Source organism: Sus scrofa, chromosome 2, assembly GCF_054392235.1.
Source record: "Sus scrofa isolate SSC_HxYL_T2T_F1_AM1 chromosome 2, Sscrofa_HxYL_maternal_Yorkshire_Landrace_v2.0, whole genome shotgun sequence".
NCBI classification, from domain to species: domain Eukaryota; kingdom Metazoa; phylum Chordata; class Mammalia; order Artiodactyla; family Suidae; genus Sus; species Sus scrofa.
In genome coordinates, this window is record NC_139384.1 from 123,907,661 (window position 1) to 123,932,335 (window position 24,675).

Genomic DNA, 24,675 nt, shown 5'->3' on the forward strand with positions numbered 1-24,675 from the left:
AGAAAATTATATCTGCTTGAAAAGGAAATAATCAGGTAACATTAATTTTTTTAAAAAAATATAACTGTTCATTAACCAATTTTTAGGAATTAAAAGATGGATAACAAATGGATTGGTATAGACACAGGAAAATGAGCACTCAGATATCCTGTAGCTGAGAATACAAACTGACACAATCATTCATCCTGAAGGATAATCTGCCAACAGGTAGCAAATTTTAAAAGGAAATACACTTTGGACTCCAAAACTTCACTTTTAGAATATATTCCCAGGAAATAATGGCAGAAATAAAAGGAAAAAAAGAAAAAGAAAAAACTGGTAAGCCTAGCTATAAGTAATCATTTCAGGGTTGTTAATAATACTGAAAAGTCAGAAACAATATAAATATGCAATAATAAGTAATACTCAACATAAAACATAGCACATGAATACAATGGAATACAAAAGAACTTTAAAAATAGTAGTACAGTCTGTATTTACTAACAGAGAAAAATACATATGATAGCTTAGAAAAAGAAAACAGAAAATAACACTTAATATGAGCCATTTTATATTAAAATAAATACATTTCTATTATATATGCCTATATGCACTGACATATCTGAAATGGGGCTGACTAAATTGTTAACAGCAGATTATGTAGTTGCAAGACCTCTGAAAATATATACTTTTAAAATACCTTTCTATACTAAATTCCCATCAACATACTACTTTCATAATCAGAAAAAGGGGTCAATTTAATGACATTTTCATGTTTTATATTCTTTAAAAACAAAAGAAATAATCAAGATGTCTACTAAGATGCATGTGCAAAAATACTCATTATACCACAGCATAAAAAGCAAAAAATATATATATATCACTTAAATACCAAGTAAACATACTTCCCAGCCATAAGGAACTAAGGTTCCATCAAGATTATTTCTTATTAGGGGATAATGTGCAAAATACATAAGTATAACTTCTTTGGAAAATATAAATTATATTTACATAGAAAAATATTCACAACATTCACACAGGTACAAACAGTGATTACTTTTGTCTTTGGGTAGAGGATTATGGGTCATGTGTGATTTCTGCCATCTGCGCTTTGTGTTTGCTAAACTTTCTTTAGTGAGGATGTATTGATTTTGTGATTTTAAAAAGCAAAATAAAGAAATACAAGGATTCTTCATCTTTCATCTGTTTATGTTTAAGACAACAAATTCTATATACAATACTTCAAATGAAAACTATTCTATTTATAATAAGTATGATAAATGGCTAAAATCACTAAAAAGTCTTTCTAAAATTGAATATTTCTATCAAAATGCAAAGTGTCAGTCTATAAATTAAATATTTAAGGATTTTTAAAAAGCAGGTGAACTTCTGTGTATTAAGAACTACTTTTAAACAATTCTGTATGAGGAAAATTCAAGTTCTTCCTAAGCTTTAGCAGGATTTTCTGGAATAGAATTTCCAGTTTTAGAAGATGAGTTTCACAACAGCAAGGTCTCACAAAATATGAAGTATCTCTGAGTGGACTACCTTCTTTAACAGCTGCAAAAGGACAGTAAGGTTAAGAAAAAAAGCACTGACCACACTATCCACCTATCCTAAACCTTAAATGACAACCAAAAAAAAAGCATTCCTTTTCTACTGAAGTTATCTTCATATTACAAAATGTGAAAGCTGTTTTACTCTAAGAAATAATTTTTTTTTAATTCTCTGCCTGCAATTTAACCACCCTATTTCTGTTCACTGATGCTGTTAGGCTATTTATGTCCTAAAATATATAATTACTGCAAACACTGACCAAACTGTATAGCTTCAGTAAATAACCTATGGTTACACCATACAGACATTGAAATATTCTAGTAAATCGCATAAATTAAAAAAATTACTCCCCATTAGAACTTTAGGATATTTTTTAACCATTTCAAAAAACCAATTTAGAGATATCTACTCAAAAATTAATAACTTATGTATGTTAAGAAATTTGCAATGCAGGGTCCTTCTTCCAGTGCCGTATTAGACAACCAACACTCAAGCACTGTAATGTGGAATTTAAGTTTCTTTGGTTTTAAGCAAAAGGCAATATGTGACTTATAAGCATTCCTTACTTAACGCATGTCCTACATAATGCAAGGCTAAAGTCCACAGATAATTTTCCTTCACTATTTGCTGTTATTCACTTAAGGAAACTTAACCTCCTTTCTTCTCCTAGTCAAACCATCAACAAACTTCTTCAGATAATGCCAGTCATTGCCATTCTGACTTTGAGTAAGGAAGAATTCCAGACCAGGTCAATATAAATTAAATTTGGGACTGAAGGGTGAAAGGAAATGAGAGTAAGATAAGCACTACTGAAATCACTGTACTTTATCCTGAGTTACCCAATAAAGAAAATTTAACTACCTACCCTTTTCTCGTGTACTTTTTATCACTAATTCTCTTCAAGCTCTTCCTTAGAAATGCTCCAAGGAAGTCTGAGTGTTCTTCCAAATATATACAGAAAATGACTTTTGGTGTCTAGGTCCCCCAAAAGCCACCACTGGTATTTTTCCTTGGGAGTGAGTCCTCCCTAGGAGCCTTTTTACTCCTTTATCAAATTGCTACTTATTTGGTATCCATATAAACTCTTAGAAAACTTTTAAAACACAGAAGACTTGCTCTGATGACAGAAAAAAAATAAGTGTATCACTATTTTGTGTCTTATAATTTAAGAGGAAAGAAATCCTAGTTCCAAAAAGAATGAGTGGTAACAAGAGGTTAATAATGAACTATCAAAGAGAAGAGAGATGAAGGCTTAATGCCAGGAAATGTTGAGTGTGCTCTAACATGTTGAGTATTTCCAATGGAAGCATTCTAGTCAAATGCTTTTGCTTCCAAATTAGTAAACCTGTCCTCCAGACCCCATTACCCACTCATGTGCCTTTAGCCAGCACTTTGTAGCCACCACGAGAAGACAGAACTATATCAGTTGGACCACCTAAGCGAGTGTTCTGAAGATGATTTTTCCATAGAAACATTCTTATAAAGGCTGGCTGGCTCCCTTAATACCATCAACATTATAGTTCAAGTAAAAGGCTACTGTGGACCAGATTAGGGATCTATTACATAAAACACTCCTAGAAAGAAAAAGTCTTCTTGGTTCAACTCCTAAAAAAAGCACAACTTTATAAAATCAGCTCTTGAAATATTGCTCATTTGTATGCGATGAACTACCTATACTTCTGATGCAATCGCAGCTAGTATAGCAACACTTCCATGAAGAAAAGCCATTTCCTTTCCTCCTATCTATAAAAAAAAAAGGAAAAATGGATCTCTTTTTCTAAACTTAAATATCCTGAGTAGCAGATTGCCTGATTGTAGCAGTCCAAGCCATTGCTGGAAGGCAATCCAACAGTCGGATGAGAGTAATTTCACACGTATCTTCTATTTAAGCAGTCACACATGTTATGACACTGTCCAAATGCCAAAGTGTGAGCAAAGAAATTAACTTTATAAACCTAAGTTTCAGTTGAAGAGCCCCTAAAAACTTAAGGAAAAAAAGCCTGTTGTTCTATTTCTGAATTTGTTACTTCAAAAGTACAGGTAACATAGTAAAAATTTTTTCTATCCTTAAAAATACAACTAGATAAATTTTTTTGTACTACTCTGCAGAAATACAAAGAGATGATTTTTACTCCATTTTTATTTGCAGACCAAACTGACTGTTCTATATAACATATTCAAAAATACTTTATTTCTTCAGGACCCTCAAATTAAAATGCTCCAATAGTAATCATTTCTAAGCTAATGCACAGTCATTTCAGTAGTTAAAATATATTCTTTTATAATTTCACCATAATAAGTTAACAGTGGAGACTCAATTCCTTTTTTTAGGTCAGCCCCAAGTTACTTGAATGAACTAAAACATGAATTTAAATGTAACCAATTACAAACTTCGATTGATAATTTCTGTCATATTGTAAGTCAAAGTAAGTATTTGACATGGAGTCAAATCTCAATCACTAAAGATATGACTGTCCAATGCTCATACTGTTGTTATTTACCCTTCCATTTTCCACTTTTGGTTCTTTTTCACTTCTTATCCATTGAATAGACCGGAGCATTTTAAGAAAAGATGATATATATAAAGAAGAATTCATATATTCCAACCTTCTACCTGATGAATAATCCTTCCAACGACATTAATGTACACATAAGTCTTTCTATTCAGAGAAATACCTGAGTTCACAATTCCTCTGGAATATGTCCTACCTACTACTTAAATTTACTTCCAGCCTTGGGCACCTGGAATGGATATAGACACTTTGGGAGCAGATATTACAATTTGAAAATGACAGGACAAGTATCTTCAAAAAGAAGAGACTTAAGGCCATTTCATCTCAAGCCCACCACTGTGTGAGTGAGCGAAAAATGAGAACAGGAGCTTAATTCTGTCCTCCATTTATAACAAGCTAACAAATGCAAAATATACCCTTAGTAGCTATACTAAACTATTCTGCTCATTTACATTTCAGTAAGAGCTGGACTGTAGCAAGAGGAAGATTAAACATAGGTCAGTATCAGGTTTGGTGACGGTCTTCAATTATTTATATGTATATATTATTGTATATCTATCTATTATTTCTCTACTCACTACTGAGATAAAGGTTATCACTTCATTCGATATCCTCAATGACAATAAGACAACATATTCTGTAAAATATGTACATAAATACCACCATTTACAACTCTATACACTGCACTTACGTCATGCCTATCAGATTTAGTTCCAAAAGTATATATAAAAATTACTACTGAACATTCAATGTTATAGTATTCACTTTATTTTACTTTATAATAAAATATTTACTACATAGCATAGGTAAAGGAGAACCTAACTTTAAAAATGTGAAAATAAAATTCTTAGTAAGAGAAGCAGTTATTATCAATAAAAATGTATGCTTTCACAATCAAGAGAGATGATAAATGCCATATTTGATGGCAAAATGTTAAAAAATTAGTGAATACACTTAACAGATTAACATAAATAAACTACTATACATAAAATAGATATGCAACAAAGTTGTACTGTATAGCACACAAAATTATATTCAGTATCTTGTAATAAACCTATACTGAAAAACAATCTGAAAAACAAAATATATATTTTGTGTGTGTGTGTGTGTGTGTGTGTGTGTGTGTGTGTAATTGAGACACATAACTGAACACCTGAAACTAACACTATACTTCAATTTTAAAAAATGGTGAATCTGGGTAAAGGGTATAGAAGGTACCTGTGTTAAATTATTTCAAAGTAAAACAATTAAAGACCTAAAATGACGGCAAGAAACATTTAAAACATTCTCTTTAATGCAACCAACATTTAAAGAGTAACAGAGCAGCCCTGAATGCTAACATTTTTCTACACACTTCAGAATATACTTTCTCCTCAAAGAAAGAAAATTCTACAACTTCAAATATACCCTTACAAATAATCATGGACTTTGTGCTGTCTGGCAGTATTGAAATGGTTTAATCAAGAAGTTCTAAAATTATGTCTACAAAGACTAGATTTAAAAAGAAAAATAATTCAGTGTGAAACAAATTGTTAAAACTTTCCCATATGTGAATTCAGAAAATTAGCACAATAAGGGAAATAAGTTATAATTTAATATCCTATCTAAACAGTTGGCACATGTTGTGTTCCAAATGCCATATTAATACTATTTACTTTAATCCTTAATTTTGTTTGTAGCCTATTTCTTTTGCCAAATTACAAACAATCCAGATTAATACAATGTGCCAAAGTTAAATGCTCTGTCTATACTATCTAGAAATTAGGCACGCACACACAAAAAAAGAAACCCCAGTAAAAATTAACATTCAGCTTCTGAAATTACTACTTTTAAGAGTAATGACATATGTTCAGCTCATTTCATTATTTTAAAATCAGGTAAGAAAGTCACTACAGTCCTAAGAAATAATCAAAACTTAGGAAAAACAACATATCAATAAGGTCACTTTATTAGTGAAGTAAAAAATAATAAATACACATTCAAAAAAGGAACGCTCATGTATATTTTTCAGAATCTACCTGGAACTATGAAATCTGAAGAAGAGGACAGAGAGAAAATCAGCTTGAGCAACCTATTCTCAGTTTTACTTTTTTTGAATTTGTCATTAAAAATAGAAATATATTAGCAAGATAATGAAGATACCCTCTTATAAAATTTTGTACTTTTCAATGGTGAGGTGAAAATATGTAATTTATGTATAATTTTAGTAACATTACTATAAATCAATTGTTAAATGTACCCTATTTCAAAATATTTTTATGTCAATAAAGTAAGACAACACATTACAAATTACCCCAAATGTGCATAATTTCAACCAAATCTAGTAACATTTTTCTTTCACTATTTTTCTTCCAATTACACTACAACCAAGAGAGCTTTTATTTTCTCCCGAAAATAAGAACCTCATAAAAAAAAAGAAAATGTCCTTTAAGCAACAAAGTGTCAATCAAGCATATGCTTATTTAACTCAGCACCATAATTCTTAAAAACTCAAAGACTCCTAACACAACTGAAACTATGCTTGCTAATCTATATCATTTAGTAATTCAATTAGGGTATAAATCTAATATCTTCCAAATATTTTAAAATATATATAGAATACTTAAAAACAAAGTAACATGTTCTAAATCTAGATAACACTTCAGATTTGATGTTAGGAAACACTGATCTTTGATATACAGAGTGCATTCAATAAGCATTCATTTTTAAACATCCCAAAATAGGCACAAAACATAACCAGAGTCTGACTGCAATGCTGCCTTGCAAACACACACACCTTGCTGAGGCCATCTCAGAACACCTGTAATAAGGGTCTTCAGTAATGAAACCTCTCTGAATGAGGTCCACACAAATCTCTCTCAAACATGATATATTATGATTCATGAAAAATGACATATTATGAATCCAATGAAACTCTATTTTTAAGAAAGATTAAGACTCAGTAAAAGCCATCCTGCTTACCTGACCCTCTAAAAACTTTAAAGGAGAAAAAAAACTAGTGACAAAGTAATAAATACCTGCTAGACAAGTACAGTTTTTTAAAAATAACCAATAACAGAATAACTTATTTGAAATGTAAACCATTTTTATAATATGAATTTTAAATTCTGATTTCTCATTAAATAACTCACTATAATAATTTGTCATATATTATAAATTAAACAGACAGGACCTAATAGATGATTAATAAAAACCTATCTTTTGAAAACACATGCACTGGTCATCATTGTACAAATCCTTTCATATACCAAGCATTCAAAAGTTTAAACATAAAACCAAAAAAGTGAGGAGTCTTCAAATACAAAAGACAACACTTATTTCCTTTGTTCAGTGGCACCTATTCATTATTAGACAAACTAGATTCAATATAATTTAGCCTTGCCAATTAAGCAGTCATTTTTAAATAGTGCAATAATGTTCTAAATACAATAAACAAAAAATGAATTAGATAAAAGCATACCAGAAGAGATAAAAAATACCTACTGAAAACTATGCTGTTGATATTTTAGACATCACTAAATCACACCAAATTACTAAACTACTAGAGACCTTATAAGTTATTATAAACCCAACTAATTACATAAAATCAGTTTCAATGCTGGGTCAATATAATTTTCTCCACTTCATCTTTTTAAAAAATTATTGTGTATTTACCCATCACATTTAAATTCTATATAATATCTTCAAATCATACATAATGGTCTCACTATCTAGTTCTGAGTTTTGCTTCTAAAAAATCCCATCAAATTTTAAGTGGAACAGGTACACTGGTAAATGTTAACTTTTTTCTTATTAAATTTTCTGCTATAAAGTTTTTAAAAACATATATAAAGTTGACACATAATTCCCCAAAAATTAAACCTCTGTACATTCATTTGTTCAAATCATACTCCCAAAACCCTGGTCATAACTTTTTAAAAAAATCTTATACAAAGAGCACTTCTAAAGATGACACTAATTTTTATGCAATCTGCTAAGGAATACACCCTAAGTATTTTGGTATAAAAATTAAATCGTGTTACAGTAAAGGTTAACTACTTTAAGTACAATAAAAAAACATTTCCACACACCTTAATACAACAGATTCCCGGAAAAAATTAAACCAGTAGGCACATAATAGTTAGTCATATTAAAAATACTATCTTAAAACAAAATGATTAAATATGTATTCCAAGATCTATACAAAATGTCAGCTGTCAATCACACGGAACAGTATTATTTAGTATAAAAGTACAAGCACCTTACAAATCCAGAGATTTAAATACAAAAGCATTTAATTATGCATCCTATCTACCTATCTGTAAATAATTACATGAGGCTTGTTTTTATTTAGGTCATATTTTCCAAAATTATATCTTTTCCAGGTCATTAAGTAACAATAAACTTTACTTAAATAAAATGGTTCTTGACCCAAATGACTTTAATGAAACAGTTCACAAAACAATTCAGTGCCTGAAAATACAACAAAATAATAGACTAAAAGATAGCTATAAAGACGAAACACTTTCCTTTCTAACAAATGAATGTTAGATTTCCTAATACAGAGGAAAAAAAAAACATACATACAACAAAAAGATGTCCTGTAACCTTAATAATTTTCTACTAGTAGTAATTAGTTTCTACTAGTTAAAAAAAAAAAAATGAGCTATACACAGCATATCATTCTCAAAAACAGAACAATACCACATCCAGTAACTTAGTCTTATCAGCAGGTTTACACTCTTCCTATGGCTTTGCTAAACAGTAGGTAGGATGTACAGTTATCAACCAAAATTATTTAATGATCTCCTTATACTGTGTTATGTGTTAATATATACGCAACTACTTCTATTCCAATTTTTAAATAAATCCCAAACAAACTAATATTGCCAAAAAAAAAAGGTATACCCCCAAAAAAATGTTCTTCAATAACATACAACATGCAAAAAGGCTCTGAAATTTTAGGCAAGACATAGAAACTAGTATTAAAGACTGATAGCATTTAATATCTTTTGCTATTTGTTTTTTCAAATGTGAAATACCATTTCCTTTCCTCTTCACCAAAGCCGTGTTTAATTCAGTTTTTCTGGCACTATATGCAATCATAAATAGAAAACAGAAAACAGCTGCCTAATTTCATAGACTTGAGAGACTTAGAGCTCTGGCACACAAAGCAAGGATACAATACGAGTGTTATCAAATAGTGAAACATTTAACGTTTCCATCCATAGCATTGAAAATTACAAATCAAACAAGTGATGGTTATGAAAACAATTGTTTAATGCACATTATATTTATGATAAGACAACTGCAGGTAATAATTTAAAAGCTCTTTTAACTTTTTAGCTATAAAAATCACAGTGGAAATTAAATACTCATTTAAAAAAACAAATTACAGAAAATCTCAAAACCAAGGCCAAACCCAACCACGACTAACTATGCCTGATTTGACACAGCTGGAATATTCTGCTTTGCCTACTTCCCCTGAAAGACACAAGGTGGGGACAAACTGAGCTGCCTTCCAATTGTTTTATTCTACACACACAGACAACAACAGAAATATTTCAAATAAGATACTCCACTTAAATTTTTCTTCCATGTAATGGGGTTAAATTTACATAAGCAATCTAATTCTTGAAAATGGTCACTCTCAGTGCATAATGGGCAGAATTAGCAACATAGAAAAAGAAAAAAAAAATTCCCATTAAACCATTTTTTAAAACAGTAAGATGTACTTTCTTTGCTATTTTTCTGGATATTTAAAAGCTACATATCATATTTCTTGGATTAAAGCAGTCCCAATCTTGTCAGAACAAGCAACTACCATTAGGGGGAGGTTATATTAAATGAATTTTGGTTGTGCACTGCAAGGCAAAATGTATTGACAAATGAAACAACTTGAATTACTTAATATTTCTCAACAATTTACTTTATAAGACATATGAAATAATATGAAGATTTTAATGTTTTCCTATCAGCATTAAATTACTATTTCTTAAATATTTAAAAATATTTGTTTTAAATAAACACAAACTAATTTTTAAAATAATTAACACTAAGAATATTTTAAATAGACAAAAATCAATAATCCAAAGGTAATTATTTTAATTAAATAAAATTATCTCTCAGAAAAACAATGTAATTTAAAAACTGTGATAACTTTTTAAATTTCACTTTTTAAATTTTAAATTTTATTTCTAGGTATGATCCTTCTGTTAGTATTATTACAAAAACTAAGATAATCACCTCTAGACTCTAGGCTAAACACCAAAAAGTGAACAGCAAAATTTGTTCTCAAATATATGTACCTGAGATGTGTGCAGTGAAAACCAAGTTTATCAAATACAATCTAAAATTGTGTCCTAAAGTCTAAAAGTGATCTATTGACCTCGAGTATTATTTATACACCATGAAAAATTACTCAATTTTGACATTTCTTTCTCTTAAAAAAATTTTAGTCTCTTTCTTTAGAAAAAAATTTATTCTCTTACCTCAAAAAGCATTTTCTAAGATGACAATGAGATCCTCTTTCAGAACATTTAGCATTGCATGTTAACTCTCCTTACTACTTTGAACTTATTTCATTTTTTTTAATCCTCAGTGTTCTCCTGTTCTTTTACCTTAAGCTTGGTTCCTTTCCTTACCTTATCTTTTACGCCCTTCTTTGTTTTTATCTTTTCATATTTCATTCTTTTCTTTAAGCCAGCATCATATGAAGCCAAAGTGGCCTACGTCCCCAGGTCAGAGATAGGTATAAAAAAATAAATTCTTACTATTTTTAAGGGCAGGAAGACAAGCTGCTTATCATCTGAGAGAGGATGAGGGGATTTTTTAACCCACCAGACAAGCCTGTCCAATAAAACTCAGACTCGAATCAAGTGATTAGAACTTCTCATGCACACACATAGAGTTCTTGGAAAGCATCCAACTTTCCTTTTTTTTTCTTTTTTTTTTTTTGGGCTTCTTCTCCCTTGTCTCAAAAAAAAGGACTAAAAAAATAATTGGACTGTAATAATTTGATCATTTTCACAAAGCTATTGAACACAAAAATGCTTTAACTAAAATCTTTATAAGCTAGTACTTTAAATGTTTTGACAATTTTTTATTTCATTTAAACATATCTGAGGGAAGGCTAAACTGTTTTTGGCTTCCCACAATTTCTGCTTCAACTAATAAGAGGATCAATTACTAAATATGTAATTGCTAGCTTATTCTGGACAAAAATCTGGTATTTTGCAATAAAAAAATAAAGAAATTCCCTAAGTTGCTTTTCAGCATATTATCATATTTGAGTAGTCTATCTTTAAGGAGTTTTTTTTTTAAAGATTAGCTTTGTAACAACTTACAGATATTGCTGATTTTAATTTCAGAACAATCATACAAATTTACATAAAGAGAAAGCATGGGTTTAATATCTATATGCAAAACAAATCTTTATGACAAAGATCTAAAATTAAATAAATGATCACCAACTGGTTCACCTAGTAGGGGAGTCCTAATAGTATGTATTCAATGATATATTTAATAAGCATAATTTTCCTGTTGCCTAACAGTTGCTGCTTACAAAAATAGTAGTAGTACTACTACTACTACTTCCCTATCATGTGGCATGTATGCATTTATTATAGTATGTTCAAATCTATAGTAATAGACTTAAAATCTTTAATTACTTAAATATTACCAATAAGGCACTGAATTGGAAAAAATTGATATCAAAGTGACTACGGCTAGAGATACATTCACAACTTTAAAATATTTACACTGCTTCCTTTTTGAGGACAGAAGAGTGAAGAAGGCTTCTTTCCAAGTGCTGACCAATTTAAGTGCATGTCTTTTATTGATGCAGATTTGAAAGAACAGTCACACTCTCCACATGTTCTTCACATATAAAGTGGCCTCTGATATAGAAATGCAGACTGGTATTGAATGCCATTATACAAGAGTATACATGGCATGTCAATTGTCCTGAAAACGTTCCAGTGTCTCTGCCAAACACTAAGTTGTACAATTTAGGTGGTTAAGGCTGAGGATATTCCAGTCCATTTAGAAAGCACTTCCTCTGCCTTTCTAATTGTAACTCAAAATTAAAAGGCTAAAAAAAGGGAAAAAACATAGATTAAAAATATTTTAAAAATAAAGCTGCTTCATGGCAAAAGTGTTACAGGCAAAGCCTAAAGCAAAATAACAAAATGGAAAAAAAATTTAGAACTCCAGTCATACACAAGGAGCTAATAACTAACAATTAAAAAGGGTTCTAGGAACAAAGAACAGAAAGATCAGCAACTTGGTAGCAAAGTGAGCCAAGAATGAATAATCACAGCTAAAGAAATCCAAATTGTTTTAAACATATGAAAAGATGCCCAATCAGACTCATAATGGGATAAATACAAATTAAAGCTAACTCAGATACCATTTCTTGCCCATCAAAACGGCGAAAATCTAATACAGTAGACCAGTGCACCACTGGCAAGGCTGTGGGAAAGGAGCACTCTCAATCCATACCCACTGCTTACAAGAATGCAAAATGATACAGCCCCTAAGGCATATCTGTGAATATCTACCAAAATCACAGGTGCCTGTACCCTTTGATCTAGCAATCTTACTCTTCTATCTATCCTACAAATACACTTACATTCATACAAAATTATAAACATATAACTGACCCAACAATTCTTACAATAGCAAAAGAGGGGGCATAAACTAGGTGCCCAAGATGAATGGCTGAATTATGCTGCTCCCAAACAGTTCACTGCTATATCATAGTTACGGAAGAGAAAAAGAAAAAAACAAGAGCAATCTTATGTTCTATTATGAGAGATCTGTGAAGTAGAAAAAATAAAAGTTCAATACATATACTAATTTAACTTTTGTGTAAATAATATGCCATCCCCTGTGTAAATGTTTTATTTAAGAACATAAAAATGTATCATTCTGCTTTCTCATATTTTTATAAGAAACACTAGTTACCCATAGGGATAAGTTGGAAATAAACAGAAGCAAGATTTACTGGTACGTGTTTTTTTCAAAGAGTTTTATTACTGATCCAATGTCCTTTCCAAAAATTAGTATCAGTTGTTGTCTTGTGGTGCAGTGGGTTAAGGATCCAGCACGGTCATTGCGGAGGCTTGGGTCGCTGCTGTGGCACGAGTTTGATCCCTGGCCAAGGAAATTCCACACGCCATGGGAGCAGTCAAAACAAAAACAAAAACAAAAACATCAACAACTTGTCTGAAAGTTTCCTTGTGGCACAACAGGTTAATGACCCAGCACTGCCACAGCTGTGATGCAGACCACAACTGCAGCATGGTTCAATTCCTGGCCTGGGAACTTCCATATGGAATGGGCGCCACAATCAATCAATCAATCAAATCAAATCAAAAGCACCCACTTCCCATATATTAATGGGAAAAACTACTACCTTAGCTCTCCTAAATCATTTACAATATTGCCATCAATTATTTGTTTGTTTTGGGATGGGCTGGGGTTTTTTTTTTAGGGTCACACCCATGGCATTTGGAAGTTCCCAGGCTAGGGGTTGAATAAGAGCTGCAGCTGCCAGCCTACGTCACAGCCAGAAAAAAGCTGGATCCTTAAGCCACTGAGTGCAGCTAGGGATTGAACCCGAATCTTCATGGATACTAGCTAGGTTTGTTTCCACTGAGCCACAATGGACACTCCACCAACCAATTACTTAAAAAGATGTTCCCAAAGAGAATGATGAAATCACAAGTGCCATATCAATGTCTGTAAAGTCATTAAAAATATTAGTTGGGGTCTTACTATATATAAGGCTCCTAAAATAAAACACCAAGCTTCCATACTTTATTTAATGCCAATAAAACATGATATATTTAAGTCCAAAAATAGAATACCATGTACACTGGAAGTAACCGATATTGTTCAATAAAAAATAGAAAACTAACATCTGGACTTCCCTGTGGCTCACAACAAAAAATAGAAAACTAACATCATGTTCAATGGTGAAAAACTAAAAGCTTTTCTTCTAAGATCTGGAACCAGGTAAAGATAGTCATTTTTCGCCACTTCTATTTAATACAGTACTGGAAGTCATAACCATAGCAAGTAAGCAAGAAAATGAAACTTAAAGAATGATGATCAGAAAGGAAGAAAAAAATTATATTTGTAGATTGTATGATCTTATATAAAGAATACCCTAATACTACACCAAAAAATACTACAATAAATGAATTCAGTATAGCTGCAGTATACAAAATCAAGACAAAAACTGTGGCTCAGTGGTAATGAACCCAACTAGTATTTAGAGGATGCAGGTTCAATCCCTGGCCTCACTCAGTAAGTTAAGTATCCAGCATTGCCATGAGCTGTGGTGTAGTTCAGAGACATGGCTCAGATCCTGATCCCAAGTTCCTGTGACTGAGGTGTAGGCCAGCAGCTGCTGTGGTATAGACCAGCAGCTGCAGCTCCAATTCAACCCGTAGCCTGGGAACTTCCACATGCCATAAATTCAGCCCTTAAAAGCAAAAAGAAAAAAAAAAAAAATCAGTTGTATTTCTCTATGCTAACAATGGACAATCTGAAAATGAAATTAATAACTCCATTTACAATAGCACCAAAAGCAATAAAATATTTAGAAATAAACTTAACCAAGGGGTTTTAAGAATTGTATATTGAAAACTACAAAATGTTGCTGAATTAAAGATGACACAAATAAACTGAAAGAAACCCCGTGTTCATGGGTTGCAAGACTTTATATATAGATGTCAATACTCTGAAGAGACATATAGGTTTAATCAAAATCCCAATAGCATTTTTTGCAGAAATAAAGAAATCTATTCTAAAATGTATTTGAAATCTCAAAGGTTCCTTGAAACAATTCTGAAAAAGAACAAAGTTGTAGATCTCATGCTTCCTGACTCAAAAACATATTACAAAGCTGAAGTACTCAAAAGTATAGTATTGGCATAAAGGCCAATGGATAGAACAGAATGTCCAGAAATAGATCCTGACTTATATAGTCAAATGATTTTCTACAGGATCTCAAGACCATTCCATGGGGAAAGGATAGCCATTTCCACAAATGGCACTGGGAAAAGTGGATATCCACAGGCAAAAAAAGAGAAGAAGAAGTTGGACCCTCTCCCTACATCATATACAAAAACTAACTCAAAATAGATCAAAGACCTAAACATAAAATTAAAACCATAGAACTCTTAGAAAAAACATAGGGTGAAAGCTTTACAGCATGGGATTTGGACATGATTTCTTGAATATGATACCAAAAGCACAGGCAATAAAAGTAAAATACATACATTGCACTGCATCAAAACTTAAAATGTGTCTGGATCAAAGGAAGCATTCAACAGTGGAAAGGTAAACTATGGAATGGGAGAATTTTTTTTTTTTTTTGCCATTTTTTTGGGCCACTCCCGTGGCATATGGAGGTTCCCAGGCTAGGGGTCTAATCCGAGCTATAGCCGCTGGCCTACGCCTGAGCCACAGCAACACGGGATCTGAGTCAGCTCTTCAACCTACACCACAGCTCACGGCAACACCGGATCCTTAACCCACTAAGCAAGGCCAGGGATCGAACCAGCAACCTCAAGGTTCCTAGTCAGATTTGTTAACCATTGCGCCACAACAGGAACTCCAGGAGAAATATTTTTGAACCATATATCTGCTAACATATTAGTATCCAGAATACATAAAGCACTCCTACAACTCAACAATAGCAACAAAATAACCCAATTTAAAAATGAGCAAAGGACTGAACAGACATTTCTCCAAAGATATACAAATGACCAACAAACATGAAAAGATGCTCAACATCACTAATCATTAGGGAAATATAAAGCAAAATCACAATGAGATTAACACCTCATACCCACTGACATGGCTACCACCAAAAAATGAAACAGTATTGGCAAAGATACATAGATGTCAGTACTCTTATGCACTGGTGGTAAAAATGAAAATAGTACAACCGCTACGGCAAACAGTATGATATTTTCACAAAAAGTTAAAAATAGAATGACCACATGACCCAGCAATTTCGCTTCTGGTTATATACCTCCATAAACTGAAAGCAAGGGTCTCAAAAGATATTTATACACCTATGTTTATAAAAGCATTGTTCACAGTAGCTAAAACAAGTAAGCAACACAAATTTCCCTTGATAAATGAATGGATAAAACTAGGTATATACATACAATGCAACATTATTTAGCCTTAAAAAGGAAGAAAATTCTGACACATGCTACAACATGGATAAACTCTTCGGATACTTTGCTAAATTATTGTATGATTCCACTTTTATGAGGTAGCTAAAGGAATCAAATTCAGAGTGCCAGAAAGTAGAATTATGACTGCCAGAGGCTTCTGGGAGGGGGATGAAACTTGCTGCTTAAATGACCAAAAGTTTCAGTTGTGCAAGATGAAAAGAGTTCTAGAGAAGGGCTGCATAACAATGTGAATGTATTCAATAAGACTGATCTGTACAATTTAAAATAAGATGGAAATTTTTATGTTATGCATATTTTACTACAATTAATTTTTTTTTTTGTCTTTTTAGGGCCACACCCATAGCACATGGAACTTTCCAGGCTACGGATCAAATTGGAGCTGTAGCTGCCTGCCAACACCACAGCCACAGCAACACCAGATCTGAGCCCCATCTTCAACCTATACCAGAGTTTATGGCAACGCCGGATCCTTAACCCACTGAACAAGGCCAGGGATCAAGCCTGCTCCTCATGGATACCAGTTGGGTTCGTTACTTCTGAGCCATGATAAGAACTCCATAAAATAACTTTTAAGAGAAGTGACAGCTGATAGAAGGCACTGCCTTCTCATGCAGTGTCACCAACAAATTCAGTAAAGAAAAAAAGGAGTGATTAACCAAGAAGCATCACCTCTATAACCAAAACCTTATTAAAGAAGCAGAATGCATGAATTCTTGTCAATAAAGAAACAATCCACAAGGGCAAAATATGGTATCATTAAATACTCAGCAAGATGAGTTAGGCGAAAACATGATTCTGAAGATTAAGTGGGACTTCCTTTGCCAGGAGGGAAAGAGACAGTATTCCAGGAAGGAAAAGAATACACAAAGGAGAAAACTATGGAAAATAAAAACAAAGAAAAAGACAAATATTAAGATGCCAGGTTGTACCTTAACTTCTACAACAGGACTTAAATCAGTTCTTAACAACAAAGTAGTATTTTTGAGAAACTGAGTATATATCCTACTGATTTGTTTGAAATTGGCTCATAGGTAAAACATAAGAGGGAGGGGGTGGTACCTGACCTGCATATGAAGATCCTGCAATTCAGACACAAATATAAAGGGGCTAGAACTAAAGAGTTAGCAGTAAGACTAGAGGAGCACAGAATCAATCAAGACAGTATAGGGATGAATGGAGTACAGAGGACAAAAGAGAGTAACAGAGGCAATGGCAAAAATTCTCAAGTCTATGAGACCAAGAAAATCCATTCATTACTTTTGAGCAACTACTACGTGCCTGGTAGCCTTCTAAGCTGAGGATACATAAGTGAATTAGGAAGATAAGTTCTCTACTTCTATTAAGTTTACACTCCAGGAGGGGAGCATTATACACAAACAGTAATAAAGAAAAAACAGCTGACACTAGCCAAAGGTTTTAAGACATAAAAGCAATTATCACTAAGGAAAAATGATAAATTTGACTTCATCAAAATTAAAACCTGCTCTTCAAAGGAAGATAAAAAGGGAAAGGAAAAAGAGACAAGGAGAAAGTAATCACAATGCCATGTATTTGACATTTGACACAAGAACTTGTATCTAAAACATATAAATAACTTACAACCTGATAAGAAAACCAAAATTTAAATAAATAGGCAAAATATTTGGACAGACACTTAACAAAAAGGAGAGTAATGCCTAATATGCACATAAAAATGTTCACATCATTAGACATCGGGGAAAAACAAATGAAAACCATGATAAGGTGCCACCACACATCCACTCATGGCTAAAATTTAAAAATCTGATATTACCACTGTTGGTGAGGATGTAGTACAAATGGAGTTATCAAACTTTGTTGGAAGTAGCATAAAACAGCACTGTAACTTTGTAAAACTCTTTACCAGTTACAAAGTGAAACTTAAACAGTCAGTATATGACCCAGCCATACCAATACCGGGCAAAATTTAGGCAAGAGAAATGAAAACTTTTGTCCATCAAAGACTGGTTCATGAATACTCAAGTCAGCTTTATATGTAATAGCTAAAAAACTGGAAATAACCCAAATGTCTATTAACAGGTAAATGGATAAACAAATTATTGTATGTTTATATTTTACCAAATATCAAACTAAACACAACATAGTCAGCAATAACAAGAGAATTAGCTATGATACATTAACATTTACTTAGAAACTGTTATCAACAATTACTGAACTTAAAGTGGATTCAGACTTAAGATGAAATATGAAATAGCAAAAAGCTAAGCAGAGTCAGAAAGAATAAGTTCTAGGAGTTCCCGGCATGACTTAGTGGTTACAAGCCCAACAAGTATCCATGAGGACATGGGTTCAATCCCTGGCCTTACTCAGTGGACTAAGAATCCAGCATTGCCATAAGCTCTGGTGTAGGACCAAGATGGGGCTCAGATCTGGCATTACTGTGGCTGTGGTGTCAGCCAGCAGCTACAGCTCCGATTTGACCCCTAGCCTGGGAAGTTCCATATGCCACAGATGTGGCCCTAAAAAGACCAAAAAGAAAAAAAAAAAAAAATGAGCTCCATAAATACAACATAAAAAAGACTGCATAAGGAGTTCCGATTGTGGCACAACAGGATCGGCCGCTTCTCTGCTGTGCCAGGACGTAGGTTCAATCCCTGGGCTGGCACAGTAGTTAAAGGATACAAATTTCCCAGAGCTTCAGTGCAAGCTGCAACTGCAACTTGGATCTGTTCCCTGGCCTGGGAACTCTATATACCATGGGGTGGCCAATCAAAAAAAAAAAAAAAACAAACAACAAAAAAAAACAAAAAACAATACTGTATCAAGTTAATCCTGAAGCCTAACCTACCTCTACACATGAGCCAATAAACTCCTTACCGTTTAAGCAAGTTGAGTCAGGTTTTCTGTTACTTGCAATCAAATGAATCAGAGGTGATATGATGTAGCTCAAACAAAATGATTTCAATATTTCTCACTTGGGAGTTCCCATCGTGGCACAGTGGTTAACGAATCCGACTAGGAACCATGAGGTTGCGGGTTCAGTCCCTGCCCTTGCTCAGTGGGTTAAACGATCCGGCGTTGCCGTGAGCTGTGGTGTAGGTTGCAGACGCGGCTCAGATCCCACGTTGCTGTGGCTCTGGCGTAGGCCGGTGGCTACAGCTCCAATTCAACCCCTAGCCTGGGAACCTCCATATGCCGCGGGAGCGGCCCAAGAAATAGCAACAACAACAACAACAACGACGACAAAAGGACAAAAAGACAAAAAAAATATATATATATTTCTCACTAAATGGTAGAAGACTTTAACCACTAAGAATGAGAATTCATGGCAAATAAAATGATAGGAACTCAAGAAAAAAATTAATCAACTGGAATAACCATTGTGGATAACCTGCTAGAAATAAAAAATATAACAGCAAAGTAAATATACGAGTAAGTGTAGGTGGGGTTTTGAAAAAACACAAATACTAGGGGTTAAAATGACTCTTCTAGAAATTCCTCATAAGACCAAAGGCTCATTGGACCCTCTCAAATGTATAAAGCAACCCATCAGTTACTTCGCCAAGTTACTCAGTAACAAAAATGTCCACTCCCAGAAAGCTCTGGCAATGACTTCCTTCCAGGTTTCCTTTATTCATGAAGAGAGAGGAGAGCGGAGGGTGTTCGCCCATGGCCTGCAGTATGCCGCTTCAGTGGGGGGCTCGACCACAGTCACAGGGCTTGTTGCTTTTCTGGTCACCATTCCCCCCCGGCCGGCCCAATGTGATGGGCCAGTAGCATGGCACTGATTTCTCTTGGGCTCATGGGCGCTGCTTTGAGCAGTGTCACCCTTTATACCAAAAAGCTGGGGGAAAAAAAGGGGGGGGGGAGGTGCTAGAAGAAGAGAGAGAAGAATATGTGGTATAACAAGTTCTCAACATTCAAATGGTAAAGGGCAAAGCGGAGTACCTCCTCAAGTGGAAGGGGTTCTCCGATGAGGACAACACATGGGAGCCAGAAGAGAACCTGGATTGCCCCGACCTCATTGCTGAGTTTCTGCAGTCGCAGAAAACAGCCCATGAGACAGATAAATCAGAGGGAGGTAAGAGCAAAGCTGATTCTGATTCAGTACATAAAGGGGAGGAGAGCAAACCAAAGAAGAAGAAAGAGCCAGAAAAGCCATGAGGCTTTGCCCAGAGGTTGGAGCCAGGGCGGATTATTAGAGCTACAGACTCCAGTGGAGAACTCATGTTCCTGATGAAATGGAAAAACATGAAGAGGTCTGTGTCCCTTAGTCTGACTTGTCCCAAAGGAAAGCATCAGTTATTTCTCCCAAGAAAAATATGCTCCTTAATGATATGACAGAGCATAGAGTATCAAAGATTTTTTAAAGAGCATCTTGTTTATTCTTATCCCTGCGTCTAGGTGTTAAACTATTTGATGATCTCAGAAAACTCCAGCAGCAGACCTGGTCACTATTTAAAAGAAAAAGCAAAAACACTTGGAATGGAGGTGAAGGACAGAATGCAGAGGAAACATGTTTCTTAGTTTTATAAAAACTAGGATATCATAAAAAGGATATATACGAAAATATATTCTTCTGATAGAAAACCACTAAAATTCATGGCTATCATTTCTTATAGGGAAGAAAGGGGCAGAGTCTAGAAAAACCAATAATGAAGTTTGTAGAACAGAATATGTGGTATAATTTTTAAAATAAAAATATATGTTCCCTCAGTATCAAAAACCAAAAAACCCAAACAAAAAATGGGCAGAAGATCTAGAGACATTTCTCCAAGATGACATACAGATAGCCAAAAAATACATGAAAAAATGGTCAACACTGCTAATTTTTAGAGAAATGCAAATCAAAACTACAATGAAGTATCACCTCACACCGTGCAAAATGGCCATCATCGAAGAGTCTACCTGGAGAAGATGTGGATAAAAGGGAACCCTCCTACACTGTTGGTGGGAATGTAAACTGGTACAACTATATGTGGAAAACATTATGGAGGACCCTCATAAAAATAAAACAACCATATAATACAGCAATCCATTTTTTGGGCATCTATGTGGGAAAAAACCATAATTTGAAAAGATACATGTACCCCAATGTTCACTGCAGAACTTAAAAATCTTACTATTAAAGGAAATATTTACTATTCACTTTTTTTTTTTTAAGAGTTAACACCCCCCTGAAGGGCTTTTATTTATTTATTTATTTTTCAGCAGAATGAGCACTTTATTTTTTTCCCCAATACATTAATTTTTTTCTACTGTACAGCACGGTGACCCAGTTACACATACATGTATACATTCTTTTTTCTCGCATTATCATACTCCATCATTAAGTGACTACACATAGTTGCCAGTGCTACACAGCAGGATCTCGTGGACTTCCCATGTGGCTTGCAGCATAACTAATATTCACTTTTACATGAACTACCTGAGGTGATACTTTTATTCATTCTATAAACTAGACAACCATCTCACAGGCAGTTACCCAAAGTGACTCAACTAAGAAAGAAGCCCTTATCTAAATCTCTATATTCCTAATTCCAGCTGCAAAGCACTTTCCATTATACCACAATTGCCTATTCAAAGAAGTCGGATTTTAAAGTTAAAATAAACTTATATGAGTACTGTGGTTTGTATTTAGGTAAACTCTTCCTCTTTCCAAAAAGAAACAAATATTTCATGGAAATATACCCTAGAGGAGAGAAACAAGTAGAAACTGAGGCAAGAGAAAATAAGGCTTAAAAAGAAAGTTATTCTTCAGTAAAGGGAGAAATTCTGAATGCTTCATCCTATAAATTACTAATTTGTTTCTTCATTTCTAAGATGCCAAAGAAAAGAAGGAAAGAAGACAAAACATCTTTTATAAAATTCACAGTAGTAAAATAAAAAAGGAAAGCAATTGCTCAAAAGTTTAGCTTTCTCTAACGCCAAGCCCAGACAGAATATATAACTAAGGGTTTTCATGAGGGAGAAAACCGTGTGATATAGATGACAATGTCCTCATAAATATCTTAATAATAAAGCATTAACCCAATGGAACAATGCCAAAAGTCAATTTGTTATATTTAATTCTTCAAGTATTGCTAGCCATATACTAGCCAAGTACTATTTTGGCTCAATGGAACAAATCTTTTTTTTATGATTGTTATTTTTTCCATTACAGCTAGTTTACAGTGTTCTGTCAATTTTCTGCTGTACAGTAAGGTGATCCAGTCACACATACATGTATACATTCTTTTTTATCAATTATGCTCCCCCATAAGTGACAAGATATAGTTCCCAGTGTTATACAACAGGATCTCATTGCTTATCCTATCCAAAGGCAATAGTTTGCATCTACTAACCCCAAATTCCCAATCCATCTCACTCCCTCTCCCTCCCCCTTGGCAATCACAAGTCTGTTCTCCAAGTCCATGAACTTTTCTGTGGAAAGGTTCATTTGCGCCATTTACTAGATTCCAGATATGTGATATCATATGGTATTTGTCTCTCTCTTTCTTACTTCACTTAGTATGAGAGTCTCTAGTTCCATCCATGTTGTTGCAAATGCCATTATTTTGTTCTTTTTATGGCTGAGTAGTATTCCATTGTGTATATACACCACACCTTCTTAATCCAATCATCTATTGATGGACATTTGGGTTGTTTCCACGTCTTGGCTATTGTGAATAGTGCTGCAAGGAACATGCAGGTACATGTGTCTTTTTCAAGGAAAGTTTTGTCCATATATGGTAGTTCTATGTATAGTTTTTTAAGGTACCGCCACACTGTTTTCCATAGTGGTTGTACCAATTTACACTCCCACTAACAGTGCAGGAGGGTTCCCTTTTCTCCACACCCCCTTCAGCATTTGTTATTTGTGGACTTATTAATGATGGTCATTCTGACTGGTGTGAGATGGTACCGCAGAGTAATTTTGATTTGCATTTCTCTAATAATCAGTGATGTTGAGCATTTTTTCATGTGCGTGTTGGCCATCTGTATATCTTCTTTGGAGAAATGTCTATTCAGGTCTTTTGCCCATTTTTCAGTTGGGTTGTTGGCTTTCTGTTCTTTTTTTTTATTTTATTTTTTTATTTTTTTTATTTTCCCACTGTACAGCAAGGGGGTCAGGTTATCCTTAGATGTATACATTGCAGGCTTTCTGTTCTTGAGTTGTATAAGTTGCTTGTACATTTTAAAGAGTAAGCCCTTGTCAGTTGCATTGTTTGAAACTATTTTCTCCTTCTGGAAGTTATCTTTTTGGTTTTTTTATGGTTTCCTTTGCTGTGCAAAAGCTTGCCAGTTTGATTAGGTCCCATTTGTTTATTTTTGCTTTTATTTCTGTTGCTTTGGGAGACTGACCTGAGAAAACATTTGTAAGGTTGTTATCAGAGAATGTTTTGCCTATGTTCTCTTCTAGGAGTTTGATGGTGTCTTGTCTTAAAGCCATTTTGAGTTTATTTCTGTGCATGTATGAGGGTGTGTGGAACAAATCTTTTTTTTTTTTTTTTTTTTGTCTTTTTTGTTGTTGTTGTTGTTGTTGCTATTTCTTGGGCCGCTCCCGCAGCATATGGAGGTTCCCAGGCTAGGGGTTGAATCGGAGCTGTAGCCACTGGCCTACGCCAGAGCCACAGCAACACGGGATCCAAGCCGCGTCTGCAACCTACACCACAGCTCACGGCAACGCCGGATCCCCAACCCACTGAGCAAGGGCAGGGACCGAACCCGCAACCTCATGGTTCCTAGTCGGATTCGTTAACCACTGCGCCACGATGGGAACTCCCCAAATCTTTCTTTAACAGCAACACATCTTCATAAAAAACAGGACAAGTTATTATAATGAATATACCATGTTTTGTACTATATAATAGCTCCTTTAACTTTAATCTTCTAAATATTTCCCTTAATTAGGTAACTAACTTAGAAGTTATTAACATTAGCAAATAAAACATTACCTAAATGTCACTATTTTCAAATTCTTACTCTTAAAATGTAGTTTTCAGAATATGAAAGGCTAAGAGTTGAGGCTCTAAAGCAATGGCTTCCAGAGAAGGATGTTACTATCCTCACCAGTGGTCTCTCACATAAGTAAATGTAAGATAGGAAGAAAGTGATCAAATTAGTTGACTTACTTTATAGTAAGTGGGCTGGCATGACTCAAGAAAAATTGGGTCCAGGAGTTCCCATCGTGGCGCAGTTGTTAATGAATCCGACTAGGAACCATGAGGTTACGGGTTCGATCCCTGGCCTTGCTCAGTGGGTTAAGGATCTGGCGTTGCCGTGAGCTGTGATGTAGGTTGAAGACGTGGCTCGGATCCCACACTGCTGTGGCTGTGGCATAGGTCAGCAACTACAGTTCCGATTAGACCCCTAGCCTGGGAACCTCCATAAGCTGCAGGAGTGGCCCTAGAAAAGGCAAAAAGGCCAAAAAAAAGAAAAAAAAGAAAGAAAAGTTGGGTCCAGAA

At 34.1% G+C, this 24,675-nt stretch overlaps 1 protein-coding gene across 9 annotated transcripts in view; it reads right to left on the minus strand.

The window, feature by feature from the left end:
• FBXL17 (F-box and leucine rich repeat protein 17) overlaps positions 1-24,675 on the minus strand; it is a 491,597-nt gene that overhangs the window by 406,266 nt on the left and 60,656 nt on the right. The window contains exon 5 of one of the 9 annotated variants that reach the window (XM_085014202.1): positions 21,452-23,572. The exons of 7 other annotated variants lie outside the window; for them this stretch is intronic. In XM_085014202.1, coding sequence (XP_084870328.1) covers positions 23,546-23,572 — 27 coding nt within the window. In that variant the 3' untranslated portion in view covers positions 21,452-23,545. Of the gene's footprint in view, positions 1-21,451; positions 23,573-24,675 lie in introns of those variants that run through there. One more of the 9 variants, XR_014838486.1, reaches the window with a different exon arrangement.